The following is an 18,120-nucleotide window of genomic DNA, read 5'->3' as shown; positions in this document are numbered from 1 at the left end:
TACCAGGCTGAAATCAAGTGTCATAAAAGGCTGCAATCTCATCTGGGCTCCAGGTCCACTTCCAAACTCACTGATTATTGGCAGTATTCAGTTCTTTGGGACTGTAGAGCTGAAGTCTTAACTCCTAGAGCCAATGTGGCCATCTCCCAAATGTGGCAGTTTGCTTCTTTCATGGTTAATAGGAGGATCTCTCTGACTTCTGAGATCTGACACTTTTAAAAGGCTCACATGATTAGGTCAGACCCACCCAAAATAATCTCCCTTTTGACACAAAGCCAACTGATTACAAACTTTAATTACACCAGTAAAATCCCATTTTCCAGGTATACAACATAATCACAGGCATGAAATTTCATCACATTCACTAGTTCCACTCACACTCAAGGGAAGGAGATTATACAGAATGTATACACAAGAGGGTAGGAACCTTGAGAGTACCTTAGAATTCTGTCTACCACAAATAGTCATTAAAGAAACTTCTAATGGATATACTTTGGATAGAAGAAAAATAAGCCCCAGATGGAAGACTGGAGACACAAGAGAGAAGAACAAGCAAAGGAAATATTAAATATATGGGTAAGGCTACACAAATTTCAACTATAAAAATAAATCTGATTTCTGAGATTAATGAAATAGCAATATAATTAAAGTATTGGGTTACAAAAGCATATAAATTCAAAGGAAGTGAGTAACATTGAACAGGGTGATCTGGGTCGGAGGATCAGTTCGTCTTGTCTAGGTTTGTTAGTTTGACTGAGGCATTCCAGAGTCTTTGGGCCACATGAAGATCCTGAGCATCTTTAGAAGGAGGAGTCATCACACAGGAACTGTTAAAATATTTTCCAGAAATGCCATCCAGCTCCTTTGCCAAGCTCAAGTAGAGGACTGGGTTTGCACCTTGTTGAGGATCCTGGGGAAACACAGAGTGGGGGGGGGGGGTTGGGAGGGAGGATGAGATGTCACACCAGGCCCGCCTAGGCCCACTGGGGAAACACTGAGAAGCAGAACCCTGTCTCACTCTCTGCAGGCCACACCAACTCCTCCCCCACCCACCTTAATGAAAAAGCTGGAGAGCCAGAAGAGGAGGCGGTATGACCAAGAGAATTGCTTCATGATGTCCGTGTATACGACACCTGGGTCCACAGAGTTCACAGTCACACCTGAGAAGGTAAGACAGAGCATAATGCAAAATGAGGTGAGAGGATGATGGGAGGAACAGCTTGAATGTGGTTCCACAGCGTGCAATGAGGGAAGGAGCCTACCAGGTCTGCTGGTTAGAGGTGGCCAGAGACTTGGAGGTGATACCAGGGACATTAGAACTCTGTAAGTTACATGAATGGTGGTACCCATGCCAGTATTTGAAAGTGTTGGGTTAACTTTAAGAGGAACATGATATATGGTGTTGGTATTGGAAAATACTGGGAGGAGAGGTGATGAGAGTTGGGAAAGGTTGAAAAGGAAACAGGAGGACAGGGTTGAGACCACTATAGGGGGCACAGAAAGCAAATGGAAGAAAGTAAAAACAGCTGGCTTGAGAGATATTGGGAAAATGATATACCTAATGGTAGTTTATTATTTCAGGGATTTAATACTTATATAAGAACAATAAAAGAGGTACACAAAACTAGATGATGTTGTAAGAAAGAGTTTTAAAACATTAATGAAAAAATATTAAATAATACCTGACAAAGAACAATAAAACTGTTATTTAAGATATTTCCAGCGACAGCTTGTCACCCCCTGGTTGTTTGGCACTTTTTCTCTTTGCATTATATGTTTGTTTACTGAAGTAACAAACGTGAGGGAATTAAAATGTAGTATTTCATCAAAGGTATAATGAGTTTTATGAAATGAATAAATAATATTACAAGCGTAGTTCCATCAAATTTTTTTCACCTATGAACAGAACAAACATTACTACAGGTGCTTAAAATACACTGCTGTGCAGATGAATGTTAAAAAAGAGTAAGGAATGTAAATTTGTGATTTCCACATTGGGCGGCTGCCCAGGTGCCCACCTTAGAGAGAACCCTGATTACAGGTGCCATTTTAACAATCAGTTCGCCGAACTCAACAAAAAATTAGGTATCAGTTCTGCCAAACCTGTGCGAATCAGCTGAATCCCACCACTGGTTGGGAGTGGAGTATTAGAGGGTATCATGTCAGAGACAGTTACCTGTCCCTTGAAGTCTCCGGGCAAATTCCCCAGTGATTGAAGTCAAAAGCAGTTTGCTGCAGGTATAGTTCTGGTTGAAGGCCAAAGGTCCACCAGCCCCAGTCAGATGTTCCTCATCAAAATAGCCACATGTGTGCCAAGCAGAAGACACATTTATCACCCGGGCAGACCCTGCCCGTTGTAGCGCCCCTGGGTAAAGAGAAGACCATGCTCCTTCAGTTCAAGCTCTGCGGTAAACTCCCATTCCCAGCCTGCCTCCAGGAGAGTCTAGCAGAGCAGGGCCCATCCTGGGTGTGAAGGAGAGGGTCAACATCCCCCTGCCCCAGACCCCAGGCTGGGCACAGGAGAACTTAATGTCAACAGAGACTTTATTTTCATTTACAGCTCTGCTAATGCTCTTCTTCTTCTTTTATTTTAGTCTTTGAAGTTTTGTCTTGCTTTTCTTTCACTTGTCAGCTGGAGCTAATTGAACTGATCCTTGTTTATATTTTACCTCAGTGACGACTAAGGGAGGAGGAAGGCGAGGATGGAAACACTGTCAGCTGTCTTTCACAGACTCATACACTCATTTACTTACTTGTTTCACAAATGTTCATTAGGCCCCTGGATTGTGGCAGACACCAAGATAGGTGCTAAGGACATAAGGGTGGTGCTAGGTTTGTGGGGAAAGAATGTATGTAGCGGTACTTGGGAAAGTGTTAAAAAAACAACAACAAACTATTTCCCAAAGGAACAAAAATTCAATTATAATCAACAGAACAAGTTAAACCTTAAAAAAAAAATGAGTACCTAACTATACAAAAAAAATCTGGACTATAGAAATTATAAAAACTGGTAGTTGTCACATAGGAGTTTACAATAGTGTTTTCAAAATGCTAAAAACTAGTTTAAGCCCTACATTGAAATGAAGAATCACAATGATGATTTGAACAGATGTTATTTAGCCAAAATTTGCTAGAAAGAAAATTATTCTTTTTTTTTTGTATTTTTTCTGAAGCTGGAAATGGGGAGAGACAGTCAGACAGACTCCCGCATGCGCCCGACCGGGATCCACCCGGCACGCCCACCAGGGGGCGATGCTCTGCCCCTCCGGGGCGTCGCTCTGTCGCGACCAGAGCCACTCTAGTGCCTGGGGCAGAGGCCAAGGAGCCATCCCCAGCGCCCGGGCCATCTTTGCTCTAATGGAGCCTCGCTGTGGGAGGGGAAGAGAGAGACAGAGAGGAAGGAGAGGGGGAGGGGTGGAGAAGCAGATGGGCGCTTCTCCTGTGTGCCCTGGCCGGGAATCGAAGCCGGGACTTCTGCACGCCAGGCAGACGCTCTACCACTGAGCCAACTGGCCAGGGCCGAAAATTATTCTTTTTTTTTTTTTTTTTTTTAAAGGAAAGTTTATTTTAATTTTAATTTTTTATTTATTCATTTTAGAGAGGAGAGAGAGAGAGAGAGAGAGAGAGAGAGAGAAGGGGGGGAGGAGCTGGAAGCATCAACTCCCATATGTGCCTTGACCAGGCAAGCCCAGGGTTTCGAACCAGCGACCTCAGCATTTCCAGGTTGACGCTTTATCCACTGCGCCACCACAGGTCAGGACGAAAATTATTCTTAAAGAGGACAATGGATCCCTAACTTATGCAGACAGAGTCACATAAAAAAACCAAAGGGACTCACAGCCTAGTTGGAGACAAATCCGCACAGAGCAATGTTAGTTCAAGAACAGAGATGTATACAAGGGGTTTAAGGGAACCCTGTAAATTGGGGGTGCCTGGGGAGTTGGATGTGTCAGGGCAGGATCCATGGGACATGCTATATCTGTTCTTAGCCAGGCTAAGGGGGTAAGAAAGGCTATTCCAGATAGATGGTATCATGTGCAAATGCACAGCTGAAGGAGAAAAGAAAATAGAGTATGGTCCAAAAGTTACAGTTTGTCTGGCTGGAGATGAGGGTGTGGGTTAAGGAAGGGCAAAAGGTAAGGTTCTCAGTCTTGTAAGTGAAGTGAAGGGGTTTAGAGTTTATCCTATCAAAAGCAGCATACCTTAAAAGGATTTTAAGCAAGAAAGTGATATGGCAAAGTTGATTTCTAAACATGGCAGAAAGGAGAATAGAATTGAAAAGGGGAGACAGTAGAGAAAAAACAGTTTAAAAAACTATTAATTAGGAACACAATTTAGGTTGTTACCTGAATCTCTATATATCAGGCTGGAGCAAATTTGCTCAAATAAATGCTTTTTATATAAAAGAAGAGCCCTGGCTGGTTGGTTCAGCGGTAGAGCGTCGGCCCGTTGTATGAAAGTCCCGGGTTCAATTCCCAGCCAGGGCACACAGGAGAAGTGCCCATCTGCTTATCCATCTGTCCCCCTCTGCTTTCTCTCTCTCTCTCTTCCCCTCCCACAGCCAAAGCTCCATGGAGCAAAGTTGGCCCAGACGCTGAGGATGGCTCCATGGCTCTCCACCTCAGGCACTGTGGTTCTGGTTGCAACAAAGCAACGTCCCACATGGGCAGAGCATCGCCCCTTGGTGGGCATGCCGGGTGGATCCCCATTGAGTGCATGCGGGAGTCTGTCTGTCTCCCTCCCCACTTCTCACTTAGGAAAAATACAAAAGAAGAAAAAGAAGAAGAAACACTAATACTGAGCAAGGTGCCAAAACGTTACAATTTGGGGGAAGAGGAAAAAATATTCATATTCACAAATGCATAGAGTTCTGACTTGCTTTTGTCCACTTCCCAGTTGGGACTAATGTAATCAGCCACTAAAAGGTATGTGAGACCCCGACAACAGTAGTTGCCTCCCAGGAGGGGAATGAATAGCTGATTTTCAAGGAGAGGAGGAGACATTTTTTCTGCATTAACTTTTGTACACTTTCAATTTTTGTATTTAGATATGCATTACCTGACTAAAAACAAAAAACAAAACAAAAAACCCACAATGATTTTCTTTTAAAGAGGCTATTATACAACACAGGAAAATATGTTAGGGAGAATTTGCCTGCCACCCATTTCCCCCTTCTTCCCCAGGAAGAACCCCAAACTCCTTAATTAGAAAGGATTACAAAATCAGAGTCAAAAGACCTGGGTCCAAGGGAGTGGTATTTTTGGCTACTATTGCTGGTAGTTTCAAAGCTTCCGGGTGTCTATGATCCTAAGTGCCTGAGAGCCACCCTTAGGAAGCTTTGGCTGAGATAACTCTACTGGTCAGCATGGAACACAGAGCTGAGGGAAGGAGAGGTGGGGTCTCACATGCCCCTACTGGTTGTATCTTGGACTGATTCCATTCCCAGAACTCTAATCTTGATTTGTGGCAAGTGGTTCCTCTGCTGTGTGCAGCAAAGCGTACTGGTCACTGCTCTGCAAGTAGCTGGGCACCAGGGGGAAGAAAGTGCCCAGAAAAATGCCAGGGGAATGGATACTCAGGGCCAACACAGAAGGTAGGCATGCTTCCTTACCTTGCAGTAGATTTGTGAGCAGAAAGGGCCCGACATAATTGGTAGCAAAGGTGAGCTCAAGGCCCTCTGGGGTTAGTGTCTTGGGGATTCCTGGGAGGAGATGAAAACACAGTAGATGATGGAGAGAGACAAAGTCTGGGGGAGATACATTCAGGTTCAGTAGAAATGCCATAGGAGCATGTATGTGCAAAGATGGGGCAATAAAATTTGAGTCTATAGCCTAACCGATGGTGCCATAGTGGATAGGGTGTTGATCTGGAGCGTTGAGGTCACTGGTTTGAGACGCTGGGCTTGCCTGGTCAAGGCTCAAACAAGGAGCAAGTGCAAAAGTGGATGCTTCCTGCTCCTACCCCCCTTTCTCTCTCTCTCTCTTTCCACTCTCTAAAATGAATAAATAAAATCTTTAAAATATTGAGGCTATAACTTCAGGCAGGCTCTTTATGGTTGTTTATGAAATGAGAGCATTTCAGCAGGATGCACAGGTTTGGCTTTGGGGGCCGTTTGGGGTCCCTGATCTAGAAAAGAGTCTCTTGAAATGTGTTTTGAGGAAGCAAGTCAAGGCACATACCACAGACTGCTGCATTGTTAACCAGCAGGTGTATCTCAGGACACTCCTGCAGAAGCCACCAGGCAAAGCTCCAGACAGAGGCCATAGAGCTCAGGTCCACCTCCCCAAGCAGAAGGCAGGCATCCTTTGAAGCTGCTTGGATCTCAGCCAGGGCTCGCTGTCCACGCTCACGGCTACGGCAAGCAAGAATCACACGGGCCCCACGACGGGCCAGCTCCTGGGACACAACCTTCCCAATGCCTATGGGAGGGCAGCTTTAGAGTAGGCTAGGCTGGGATGTGACTAGATGGCAGTGGAGCAAGGAAAGGGACAGGGGTACTGACAGTGGGTGCTGCGTCTCCCCCCTGCCTTCCCTCTTAAGGCTATTGGGGACCAAGGCCCCCAGTAGGGTGACAAGGTGGGAGGAGCACTCACCACTATTGGCCCCCGTCACTACTGCCGTCTTCCCAGTCAGATCTGTGGAGCAGTGCTGGAGGTCCCAAAGATGAGACTTACACCAGCGCCGCATACTTAGTCTAAGCAGGAAAACCAGAATGAGGGCAGAGCCAGGGCCCCAGACCTGGGTACTGAGTAGAGACCGCAGCCACATAGCAGAGTACTGGCCTGCCACCCAGAGTGGGAAGACAATGGGGAAGGGCCTAATCAAAGCTCAGTGGGCACTAGTGATGAGGCTCGTGTGGAGCCTGGGGCACAAAATTTAAGGAAGCACTCTCATATTTGTCCAAATGGCCCATGTGAACCCAAGAGTGAGTTCCTCCTTATAAATTTTGTCCCCTAGGCATTCGATTGCCTCACCCCAAGTCAAAATCAACAGAAGCCACAGGGCTTTCCCTGAGTCCTGCAAAAGCTCAAATCTGTTTCCAAGCCAAAATTGGATTTGCACTCTAAATGAACTAACAGAGCTCCAGAGACTAGGGAAACGAGAAACCAATCCCTCATGTCTTGAATCACTCTGTGCTAAGCAGGACCATCCCCTTTGTCCCCAACTGAAAGGAGACTAAATTCTCCCAACTGAGGTAGACCCCACTTGCAGCCCTTTCTCATCTGCTCCCTTGTGAGGAGAGGGATGGTTCTCCGGAAGTCTCCTGCTGGGCCTGAAGCAGGGTCTCCTACGGGTGGAAATGGGCTTATTCCCTGGAACCAGTGCTCTATCTTCCAGGAGCCTGCCAGAACAAGTGCTCCTCTCCAGGTCAGTGACAGTATACATCTTTGGAAGAAAGAGAGGTAACAGGCCAATTCTTAAGGCAACACAGGTATTTATTTCTAGCAAGCAGAGAGAAGGAAGGTAGGAGTCCCACTGGCTGAGGTTAGGGCTCAGAATGGGGTGGGAGTTTGGAAGGCAGTCACCACATATTTGGGGTTGAATTCTTCCTTAGCTGTGCCATGGTCACCTGGGCACCTGTCTGGATGGTGTGGGAGGAGACTTGCAGCTTTCTCTGTCCTCCTGCTGGGGTGTGCCAGAGCTGAGCGGCACCTGGGTGGTTGGGTTCTGCATGCTTACACCAGGAACCAGTTTCAAGGCTTCAGGCAGCAACATGGGCTTCCACATCACCTGGGATGTGGCCTTGAGGACTGGGGGCTCAGGATAAGGCCACCCATGAGGACTCTGGCCTTCCTGGTCTCTGGGTTCTGGGGCCAGTGGAGGTAGGTGGGTGCGGGTGTCCCACAGGTCTTCCAGCACCTTGGCCTCCCCCTCCCAACCCCTGGGCCACACCGCACCCGGCCACAGGTTGGGGCTGGGGCTGCGTGCCATGTTGGGGAGCTCCAGGTGCGGTTCAAGAAAGCGGATATCTGGGCCGGGCAAGGGTTTCTTTGGCCGGAAGCCTGGCAATGATAAACCTAAGCTTAAAGGCGTAAGTTGAAGGCCGGGGGAAACTTGGTAACTGGGGCCAGTGGCTGGGCGTTGGGCCGTCCTCTTGACCCTCTGGCACTTGCGATAGACTTCCAGGGGGCGCACCTCAGAGTCTGGATCTACAATCTCAGCTAGCGGGCAAACCCAGTGTTGCGGCAGCTGCTCCAAGGCTGCCTTGCGGCTCGCCCTGTAGGGAAGCATGCTCAGCTGCGAGTCTGCACGCCAAAGCGGCTGTGGCTGGAAGGATGCCTGGAAGGATGTGGAGGAACTGTGCATGGTGGGGCTCGAAGCCGAAGCTGTGCTGGATAGTTCCTTCTTGAGCACCGGCTGATCCCCAGCTGCATGCAGCTGCGGTATGCAGTAGAAGTCCTCTATCGAAATCTGGGAGCTGAGGGTCTGTGCCCTCTCAGCCAATTCCTGGGAGCTGGCTATCAGGGACAGCTCCAGAGAAGGGTGGGGACTACCAGCAGGAACCATCTCCACTGAGGATGACCGCTGGAGGCTCCCATTCAAGGACCCAGCTGAGGACAGGTGGTCTCCTCCCTGGCCTTCCAGTTCCTCTAACGGACTCCCAGGACCTGCCTCCTGAAACAGCTCCGGGATTGGAGGGGAGCCGGGGGTGTCTCTCAGCTTGGAAGAATGCTCCCAAGATTCCCTCTGCTCCTCAAAGCCTCTATCCAGCTGTGATCTCCCTAAAGAAATCGGTTCCATGCTCCCCTGGTCCTGGAGAAATGCACCAGAGGTAGGGGTGGGAGGTGGGTAGTGAGAAGTCAGAAAGAGTAGAAAGGAACTAAGAGGGGAGGAGTCCAGAGAAGCCCTAAGGAAAACAAAGATGCATTGGGGGTAGGGGTAGGGGCGGGAGGGAGTTGAGGGCTAGGCTTACTTCACTTTGGAAGATCTCCTCCTGCCCCACTGAGGCTGGCTCATGCAGCACCGGAACGGATCCCTGAGCCCAGGCATCTGTTGCGCATGCCAAGGGCTCCTCGTCCTCACCCCATGTGGGGTCCTCAACCACTGAAGACTCTCCCTCATCACGGACCAGGAAGCACCGCTCGATGATCTGCAGCATGGCCTCCCGAGCCCCGTTGATGGTGAACGGAATGCACTGCAGAGGTGAGAGAGGGTCTCAACAGGGCAGGAAGGAGTCGGAGAGTAAGGAAATGGGTGTGGAAGACCCGGATCCAGGCCCACCTGATGGGTCAAGTAGACTTTGAAGGCAGAGTCCATGACTCGTGCCAGCAGATCCGCCAAAATGTCCCCCACCACTTCCTCGCCCTCTTCCACAGTCATGAGCACCATCCACTCAGCCTCAGTGAGCCGCCCAGGAACGATGTCCACCTGCGGCACCAGCACAGCGGGCGGCCGTGCCTTTTCTGCTTTGGATCTGGTCACCCCACGGTCTCGGGCCTGCCTCTGTGGGAATGGAACAGGGAAATCAGGGAAGGAAACCCAAAAGTGGAAGACAGAAGCAGCTTCAGGCGAGGAGGAAGCTTTTTCAAGTTGTGTAGTAGAAAGGAAAAGCCTTTTGAAAGGACAACTTACCAAGAGCCAATTTTGTGACAAACACTTTTCAGGTGTTTGACCTAGCTAATTTAATTTTCAGAATAGCTCAATAAGCTCATTTCACAGACAAAGAAACAGAAACTTCACACAAGTTAACCAACACTTGCTTGGAATCACACAGTAGACCCAGGCTTCAACTCCACCACCCTTGCTGTTTACAATAGTTCAAAGTGTTCAAAGTTCTCGAGAGTTCAAAGAACTTGAGAAACATGAGTCAATATATGGGTGCTGGAATCATTGGTGCTGTTTAGAATCTCCTCTCCCACCCCCTAAACAACTTAGAACCTTATTTCACAATATATATCTAAATAAGTTCCAGATGGATCAAAAGATAAACACACACACACCAAAAATATGAACAAAAAATAAAATGTAGGAAAAATAGGTTAACTTCTTATATAATCTCTGGGTAAGAAAGAATGGCAAGAATAATAAAGAAAGCCCTGGTCGGTTGGTTCAGTGGATTGAGAGAGCATCAGCCTGGCAAGTGGATGTCCTGAGTTCAATCCCAGGTCAGGGCACAAATGAGAAGCAACCATCTGCTTCTCTCCCCCTCCCTCTTCCCCTTCTCTCTCTCTTCTCCTCCCACAGCCAGTGGCTTGATTGGTTTGAGGTGAGTGCTGGCCCCAGACAGGGTTGTTTGGCAGATCCCTGTTGGGGTGCATGCAGAAATCTGTCTCTCAATCTCCCCTCCTCTCATGAAGAAGGAGAAGGAGAAGGAGAAGGTGAAGGAGAAGAATCAGAGGAGGAGGAGGAGGAGGAGAAAGAGGAGAAGGAGGAGAAGGAGGAGGAGGAGGAGGAGGAGGAGGAAGAAGAAAAGAATAGGTAGATAGGTATGCACATATAGACCAAATTTTCCTGTATTTATTTTTATAAACATTACTAATCTACAAGCTGAAATTAGTAGTTACCATTTTCAGGCACTTACACTATAATAGTTGCATACATTGTTTTGATTCAATTCCTACATTTTTTAAACTACACAATATATTTATTTATTTTAAAGATTTTATTTATTGCCTGACCAGGTGGTGGCGCAATGGACAGAGCGTCAGACTGGGATGCAGAGGACCCAGGTTCAAAACCTCAAGGTCGCCAGCTTGAGCATGGGCTCACCAGCTTGAGTATAGGGTCGCTGGGTTGAGCATGAGATCATAGACATGACCTCATGGTTACTAGCTTGAGCCCAGAGGTCACTGGATTGAAGCCCAAGGTCACTGGCTCGAGCCAGGGGTCACTTTCTCTGTTGTCCCCAGGTCAAGGCACATATGAGAAAGCAATCAGTGAATAACTAAGGTGTTGCAAGGAAGAACTGATGCTTCTCATCTCTCTCTCTTCCTGTCTGTCTGTCCCTCTCTCTGTCTCTTTCACTGACTCTGTCTCTGTCAAAAAAATTTTTATTTATTTATTGGTTTTACAGAGAAAAGGGGGTGGGGAAGAGAAGTAATTGCTTCACTCTAGCTGTTCATTGGTTGTTTGTCGTATGAGCCTTGACCTGGCAAGCCCCGGGTTTCAAACAAGCTACCTCAGCATTCCAGGTTGGTGCTCTATCCCCTGTGCCACCACAAGTCAGGCCACACTATTTTTATTTCCACTTTACAGAATGTGTCCAGGATGACACAGCAAGGAAATAGTGGAGTGATAATTCATATACAGGTCTGACTCCAGAGCCTGACTTTTACACTGCTTCCTAAACAAAAAAGAGAGGGTGGGGCAAAAGTAAGTTACAATTGTGGGTATGTGAAACATAGTTTATTACTGTATTATTATTTATTATTATATTCTTATTTTTAATGTTTATTTTATTGATTTTAGAGAGGGAGTAAGGGAGAAAGCAAGAGAAAGACAGGAACATCAATCTGTTCCTGTATGTGCCCTGACCAGGATCGAAACAGCAACTTCTGTGCTTTGGGACAATGCTCTAAGGCAAGCTATCCAGCCAGGGCTAGTATATTATTTTCCATATGAACAACTGTAAACCTACTTTTGCCCCACCCTACATTTGTAGCAAATATAAAAAAGTTAATATCCCCAAATATATGGAAAATTCATATAAGAAAAATAAGACCTCAAGGATCATAATAAGCAAAGGACATAACATTTCACAAAAGTAGAACTCTAGATGAAACATTTGAAAATATGTCTAACCTTCCAAACTATTAATTCTAGTTTTATAAATGCACTCAAAAGCCTATTTTAAAATAAAAATGTTCTCGCCTGACCTGTAGTGGCACAGTGTATAAAGCGTCAACCTGGAATGCTGAGGTTGCCAGTTCAAACCCCTGAGCTTGCCCAGTCAGGAAAAATACAAGAATCAACTACTACAAGTTGATGCTTCCTGCTCCTCCCCCCCCCCTTTCTCTTTCATTTAAAATCAATAAATAAAATCTTTAAAATATATATATGTTCTCCAACGTATTCCCTGTCATGTGATTTATAGTAGCAGAATATTGAAAATATATGTCTAACAAAAAGAGAATAGATAACTAATGGTGCACTATCTTTTTTTTTTTTTTTTTTTTTTTTTTTTTTATTTTTCTGAAGCTGGAAACGGGGAGAGACAGACAGACTCCTGCATGCACCCGACCGGGATCCACCCAGCACGCCCACCAGGGGGAGACGCTCTGCCCACCAGGGGGCGATGCTCTGCCCCTCCGGGGCATCGCACTTTTGCGACCAGAGCCACTCTAGCGCCTGGGGCAGAGGCCAAGGAGCCATTCCCAGCGCCCGGGCCATCTTTGCTCCATTGGAGCCTCGCTGTGGGAGGGGAAGAGAGAGAGAGAGAGGAAGGAGAGGGGGAGGGGTGGAGAAGCAAATGGGCGCTTCTCCTGTGTGCCCTGGCCGGGACTTCTGCACGCCAGGCCGACGCTCTACACTGAGCCAACCGGCCAGGGCCTAATGGAGCACTATCTTTAATTTTTATTTATTTATTTATTCATTTTAGAGGGGGGGGGGAGAGAGAGAAAGAGAGAGAGAGAGAAGGAGGAGGAGCAGGAAGCATCAACTCCCATATGTGCCTTGACCAGGCAAGCCAGGGTTTTGAACCGGCAACCTCAGTGTTTCCAGGTTGACGCCTTATCCACTGCGCCACCACAGGTCAGGCTGGAGCACTATCTTTATGATGGAATATTATGCAATGATTAAAGGCAATATTTAGTAAGAATTTGCAAGAGCATAGAAAAATACTTAAGATTTAATGTTAAATAAAATAACAGGATACAAAATTACACATCACATATGATCTCAGATCATGTAAACCTGTATGTGTTGAAGAAAAAGAACACCAAAATTGTAACAGTGGATGTGTTTCTTTCCTATGCTCTTCTCTATTTTATAAATTCTCTACAATGAGATTATATCCTTTTATAATCAAGAAAAATTTACTTTAAAAGAAAGACTAGTCCCAAAAATTCATTTCAGGGCATAGGAATTAACTAGCAGATTCTTGGGAGTCTCCTCTCTTCCCTACAGGAGTCTACTTGAACCTGGTTCCCTCCAAAATGTAATCTTCCAAAACCTTTGCCTCCTCACCCCCAACCTTACTGATGTTCCCCAAAATTCATTCTCCCTCCAATCTGATGTTTTTTACACTTCACATGGAACTCAGAGTCATTAAGCCTCATTTCCTGTCTCTGGTAGTGAGAACAGCGTTGGTGGCAAACCTAGGGGGTGGCCCAAAGCCCAATCCAGGTGGGGCTGGGAGGGACAGTAGGTTCATTAGACTTCTCCTCCACGCCTCTCATGTGACACCCGTGATAGTGACCATGCCTAGATGTGGCCTGACCAGAGGAGCCAGAGATATTGTTACACAAAGGCTCAAGTGTTTTTAATTTTCTTTTTAAAATAATTTTCAATCGTAACCTCAGGGTTGCTGTTATTTAATCCATTTCTTTCTCCTGAAACTCTCGAAATGGATCGTTTCTTTGGCAATACCTTTCCCCAATCCCTGACCAATTCTCGTTAATCCACTTAAATGGGTACCTCAGTATAAGAAACTTATGACATGCACTAGTTGTTTCCAAAGTCATTTCTTTTTCTTGGGCTCTGCACCACCTATTTAATCTTTCCCAGTTTCCACGTGTGACAAAGCGTGTGAGTGAGCGTGGTGTAAGTGCAAGTTTTTAGCCCTGCTACCAACGTGGATTCCTCGGTCATCTTGAATGCCAGCTTGCCGGGAGGGCACTGGGTATCGCCAAGCTGGCCACGGTTCCCAACACCAACCTTAAAGGTCGATCCCGGCTCTGGCTCACCCCCAGCTGAGCTGAAGCCTACCGAGCTTTCATGGGCCATCGCTGAACAGCAGTCGCTCCAACCACGACTTTTCTGCACCTAGCTGCTGCCTCTGCCGCCTAAATGGTCGCCCCGGCAACCACGCCCTGCGCTGGGTGTTTTGTGCCCGCCCACAGTTGCCCTGGCAACTGTGCCGCGCGCTGCACGTTCAGGTTGCTCGCCCCGCCCAATGTCCTGCGTATGTGCGTCGTCTCTATGGTAGCGGCGGATTTGGAGGGACCGAAAGACCCAGGAATCTGGCTGCTGAGGTGGCCAGGGTCTTCTCGGTTCTGAACCGAGGGTGGAAGGGTCTGGGGACTACCCTGCCTCAACCCGCCTTGGCTCGGGCACTTGGGGCCACCAGGTTCTGTGCCATCACCATTCCTTCTCTAGGATTCCCCCATCGTCCCTGGACTTAGCCCTGGGACACCCCTCTCTTCCTCCCCATGCCAGACGGCGCAGCCCTCAGGGTCCCGGGCGTTACGTCAAGACCCAGGCTCAGGGGTCTCCCCCAGTGGCTCAGGACAGCACTCCCCATCCCCGGCAAGAATCGTCTCTGTCGTCTGTTTACCCCTGACCTTTTGCTGATCCCAGCGTCTCTCCCCTAGGATGTTCCGCCGGGAGCGTTCCATCCCTCTTCGAGGTTCGGCTGCCGCCCTGTGCAACAACCTCAGTGTGCTGCAGCTGCCGTTCTGCGACCTCACACGTTTTGGAGTAGTCCATGGACCCAGCGCCCAGCTTCTCAGCGTTACTCCGGGGTGTGTGCTCTTGGACCAGCGCCAGCTCCTCGCTAAGGAGGGAGCTGGAGTGAGCCCCCCACTTATCACCCAGGTGAGACATGGAGTTGGGAGTGGTGTTGCTGAATCCAGTTCTAACCCCTGCCCTTCCTCTCCAAACCTCAAGGAATAGGCCTGCACTAACTCTGAATTTCTACTGTTCAGAATCCTCTTGTCCCCTGTTGACCACTTCTCCCTATTCTGATCCACCTCCCTCTAGATCCACTGGTGTGTCCTCCCCTTCCGAGTACTGCTGGTACTCACCTCACATCGAGGAATACAGGTAAGAGGACCTTCCTGCCCTCCCCAACTAGTCTTCTCAACTCCTCTCCAACGCCCCAAGGCCCTTCTGCACTTGCCTCTAAACGCTCCCAAGTTTTACACATACTTAGCCCAGTCTTCCTTATTTCTCATTTTCATTGCTTCCATCTTTTTAAATTCCCAAGTACCCTCTCTCCAATATCTGCCCCTTTGGTAGCTGTATGACCTTGGGCAATTTGGTTAACTTATCAGAGCCTCAGCGTCCTCCTCTGTGAAATAGGAATAAAAGAAGCACCTGTCTGCCAGAGTTGCACTGAGGATTCAGTAGGCTAGGCTAACATGAGTATGTGACATACTCAGCATAGAGCACAGCAGAGGTTAGCTGGGTTGTGCCCCTGTCCTTGCCCTCATCTTCCAGATGTATGAGTCTAATGGCTCCATCATGGTATACTGGCATGCGCTGGACTATGAAGATGCCTCTCCAGGTACCTGCAGTACTGTTTCCTGTGGGTAAGGAGTGTTTGCTGGGGCTGGAGGAAGCGCTATTTCTAATAGTTTTCCCCTTTCATACTCAGTACAGGCTGTGTTTGCCCGAGGAATTGCTTCCAGTGGTCACTTCATCTGTGTGGGTGAGGGGGCCAAGGGCATTGGGGGGTGCTGGGGTATAAAGGTGTGGACTTTGGCCAGGAGGATGCTAAATTTCTGAGGAAATTGTGGAGGGTTAGAGGGAAGGGTGGAAGTGAAGGGGAGGGTCAGAGACTCCAAAGAGCCATGAATGGGTTCAGAGGAACAGGGTGGGCTAGAATAAGGGTAGTCATGGAGGGGCAAGACTGTTAGCACAGTGAGAGGTGGGTTTATTGCTAAGGTTTCTGGTATGGAGGGAGTGCTGAGTGTGGTGGCTGGAGACCTGGGAGGACTAGGACACACTACTTCTGCAGGAACGTGGTCAGGCCGGGTACTGGTATTTGACATCCCAGACAAGGGTTCCAACATTGTATTGAGTGAAGAGCTGGTTGGCCACCCAACATCAGTCACAGACATTGCCAGTGAGCCTGCCCAGAAACAAGTAAGTGGATTCCTTCTTCTAATTCCAGTGAACCTTAGAGGCAGGAGACCTGGATGCAAGTCTTGGCTCTGCCACTAAACAGCTGGATGATTTTAGGCAAATTGCTGTACTTTCCCAGGCTTCAGCAACCTCAGATCCAGTGAAGCTAGACATATTTTACATGGCATTTAATAGTTCATGAACACTTCTCAATGCTGGTGGAAAATGAGGAGTTGGGACAGGTGGTTTCTAAGATGTTTTCCAGCTCTGACATGTGTGGCTTCCTTCTCTGAATGTGGGCAAGTCCTACACTTCCATCGCCACCCTCTCCAGGAAGTCTTCCCCATTCCAGTTCCTACTGATCTCCCTCAAAGACAACTCTTTTGTACTTAATTGGATTGCAAACTACTTGAGAACACAGGGTTTGTATCTTCTCATTCATATCCTCTACTGCTGCTCTACTGAATCTGGCTCAGAGCTGGGCCCATGGACTGTGTTGGCTGCCTGGGGTTAGGGGTCAAGAGGCTGAGACTAGTTGTGACCGTGACTGGCTCCCTGGAAGACTTCGAGGTCATAACACTATGGCCTTGGTTTCGTCATCCATTCACTGAGTACAGTTATACTAATGGTATGTGTGAGAAGGGAAGGTGGGGAAACTGTGAGGAATGCAAGGAAAGCATTTTATGCTTCTTGAGGGAACCCTGGGTCCAGATTTTTTTTTCTTTTTTTTTCACTTTTCTGAAGCTGGAAACAGGGAGAGACAGTCAGACAGACTCCCGCATGCGCCCGACCGGGATCCACCCGGCACGCCCACCAGGGGCGATGCTCTGCCCATCTTGGGCGTCGCCATATTGCGACCAGAGCCACTCTAGCGCCTGGGGCAGAGGCCAAGGAGCCATCCCCAGCGCCCGGGCCATCTTTGCTCCAATGGAGCCTTGGCTGTGGGAGGGGAAGAGAGACAGAGAGGAAAGTGCGGCGGAAGGGTGGAGAAGCAAATGGGCGCTTCTCCTGTGTGCCCTGTCGGGAATCGAACCCGGGTCCTCCGCACGCTAGGCCGACGCTCTACCGCTGAGCCAACCGGCCAGGGTATGGGTCCAGCTTTTGAGGGCTCCATATGTCCACTTCCCCTAGAGAGGCAAAGATGCAAATACTGCCTCCCTTCCCCTGTATACAGGATCCAGCAGGGGAGAAATGGGAGGGCTGACCTTGCCTTTCTCTTTAGGACTGCATGGCTCACATGGTGACGGCAGATGACTCAGGCTTGCTATGTGTCTGGTGGGCAGGTCCTGAATTCAAATTATTGACCCGAATTCCAGGATTTGGGTAAGTGGGTCAAAGGGGCTGAGGCCTTCCTGAGGCAGCTTCAGGGTGGGGAGTGGGCTTTGGTCTGGGGAAATCCAAGTAGGGCATCACCCTTGCAGGGCCCCATGCACTTCCGTGCAGCTGTGGCAGGGGATCATAGCAGCAGGCTATGGGAACGGGCAAGTGCGTCTGTATGAGGCCAGTACTGGAACTCTACATGTCCAGATCAACGCCCATGCCCGGGCCATCTGTGCCCTGGACCTGGCTCCGGAAGTGGGCAAGGTCAGTCTCCTCCCCCATCCTCCCCCATCCCTACATGCCCTTCCTCGTTCGTGGTGCTGGGATGTTGTGAGGAACTCCCTAGGCCTGTCATTGCCACTTGGTGTAGCACTCCAGCCTACACCAGTCTTTTCAGCATGTTCGACTCCCACTTATCCTCCTGCCTTTTTTTAATAGCTACTGTCTGCAGCTGAGGACACCTTTGTACACATCTGGAAGCTGAGCAGAAGCCCAGGGAGTGGCTGCATTGAGGTATGTGTGGAAAGAGGAGTAAAATGGGGTGGGGCAACCCTGGGGCAGCAGGCCCTGAGTAGCCCCCCTCTCCCCCAGGTGGAGCACTGTCATGGCGAGTGCGTGCCAGACACTCAGGTGTGTGGTGCCCGATTCTTTGATCCCTCTGGCAGCTCTTTTGCTGTGACTGGCTACGACCTTGATGAAATCCTGAGATTCAGCAGTGTATGAGAGCAGAGAAGCCCTCCTTTCTCCCTGTGGTATTTATAAAGTACCTTCTCCACCTAACCCTTGTCTAATTACTCAGTATATCAAAGTCATCCTTCACAACTAACAAACTTGAAGCTCCAGGGAAGAGGGCAT

At 48.4% G+C, this 18,120-nt stretch overlaps 3 protein-coding genes across 5 annotated transcripts; 1 reads left to right on the top strand and 2 right to left on the bottom strand.

The window, feature by feature from the left end:
- Window positions 1-275: 275 nt before the first annotated feature.
- LOC136400767 (retinol dehydrogenase 11-like) lies at window positions 276-6,867 on the bottom strand. 2 transcript variants are annotated; one of them, XM_066377950.1, is made up of 6 exons: window positions 6,594-6,867; window positions 6,180-6,419; window positions 5,612-5,701; window positions 2,177-2,365; window positions 1,054-1,160; window positions 276-910 (listed from the first exon to the last, which is right to left on the bottom strand). In XM_066377950.1, exons 1-6 carry the CDS (start codon window positions 6,766-6,768, stop codon window positions 722-724), a joined length of 990 nt encoding a protein of 329 aa, XP_066234047.1. In that variant the 5' UTR covers window positions 6,769-6,867; the 3' UTR covers window positions 276-721. The 2 variants fall into 2 exon arrangements, with proteins under 2 accessions (XP_066234047.1, XP_066234048.1); XM_066377951.1 differs by lacking the exon at window positions 2,177-2,365.
- Window positions 6,868-7,272: 405 nt separating this feature from the next.
- On the bottom strand, window positions 7,273-13,948 carry C3H2orf81 (chromosome 3 C2orf81 homolog). Its single transcript, XM_066377946.1, is given in 5 exon segments — window positions 7,273-7,591; window positions 7,594-8,754; window positions 8,915-9,136; window positions 9,223-9,444; window positions 13,816-13,948. Coding segments are annotated over 5 exon segments (1,743 nt in total). The 5' UTR covers window positions 13,885-13,948; the 3' UTR covers window positions 7,273-7,522.
- Window positions 13,949-14,053: 105 nt separating this feature from the next.
- On the top strand, window positions 14,054-18,106 carry WDR54 (WD repeat domain 54). 2 transcript variants are annotated; one of them, XM_066377947.1, is made up of 10 exons: window positions 14,054-14,132; window positions 14,472-14,694; window positions 14,860-14,922; window positions 15,319-15,385; window positions 15,476-15,529; window positions 15,839-15,966; window positions 17,168-17,268; window positions 17,367-17,529; window positions 17,704-17,778; window positions 17,857-18,106. In XM_066377947.1, the coding sequence occupies exons 1-10, from the start codon at window positions 14,065-14,067 to the stop codon at window positions 17,986-17,988; spliced, it is 1,074 nt and encodes a 357-aa protein (XP_066234044.1). In that variant the 5' UTR covers window positions 14,054-14,064; the 3' UTR covers window positions 17,989-18,106. The 2 variants fall into 2 exon arrangements, with proteins under 2 accessions (XP_066234044.1, XP_066234045.1); XM_066377948.1 differs by having other exon boundaries at window positions 14,066-14,227.
- The last annotated feature ends 14 nt before the right edge of the window (window positions 18,107-18,120 follow it).

This window comes from Saccopteryx leptura, chromosome 3, assembly GCF_036850995.1.
Source record: "Saccopteryx leptura isolate mSacLep1 chromosome 3, mSacLep1_pri_phased_curated, whole genome shotgun sequence".
NCBI lineage: Eukaryota > Metazoa > Chordata > Mammalia > Chiroptera > Emballonuridae > Saccopteryx > Saccopteryx leptura.
The sequence above is the reverse complement of the archived record's forward strand: the minus strand, read 5'-3'. Positions and strand labels throughout refer to the sequence as shown.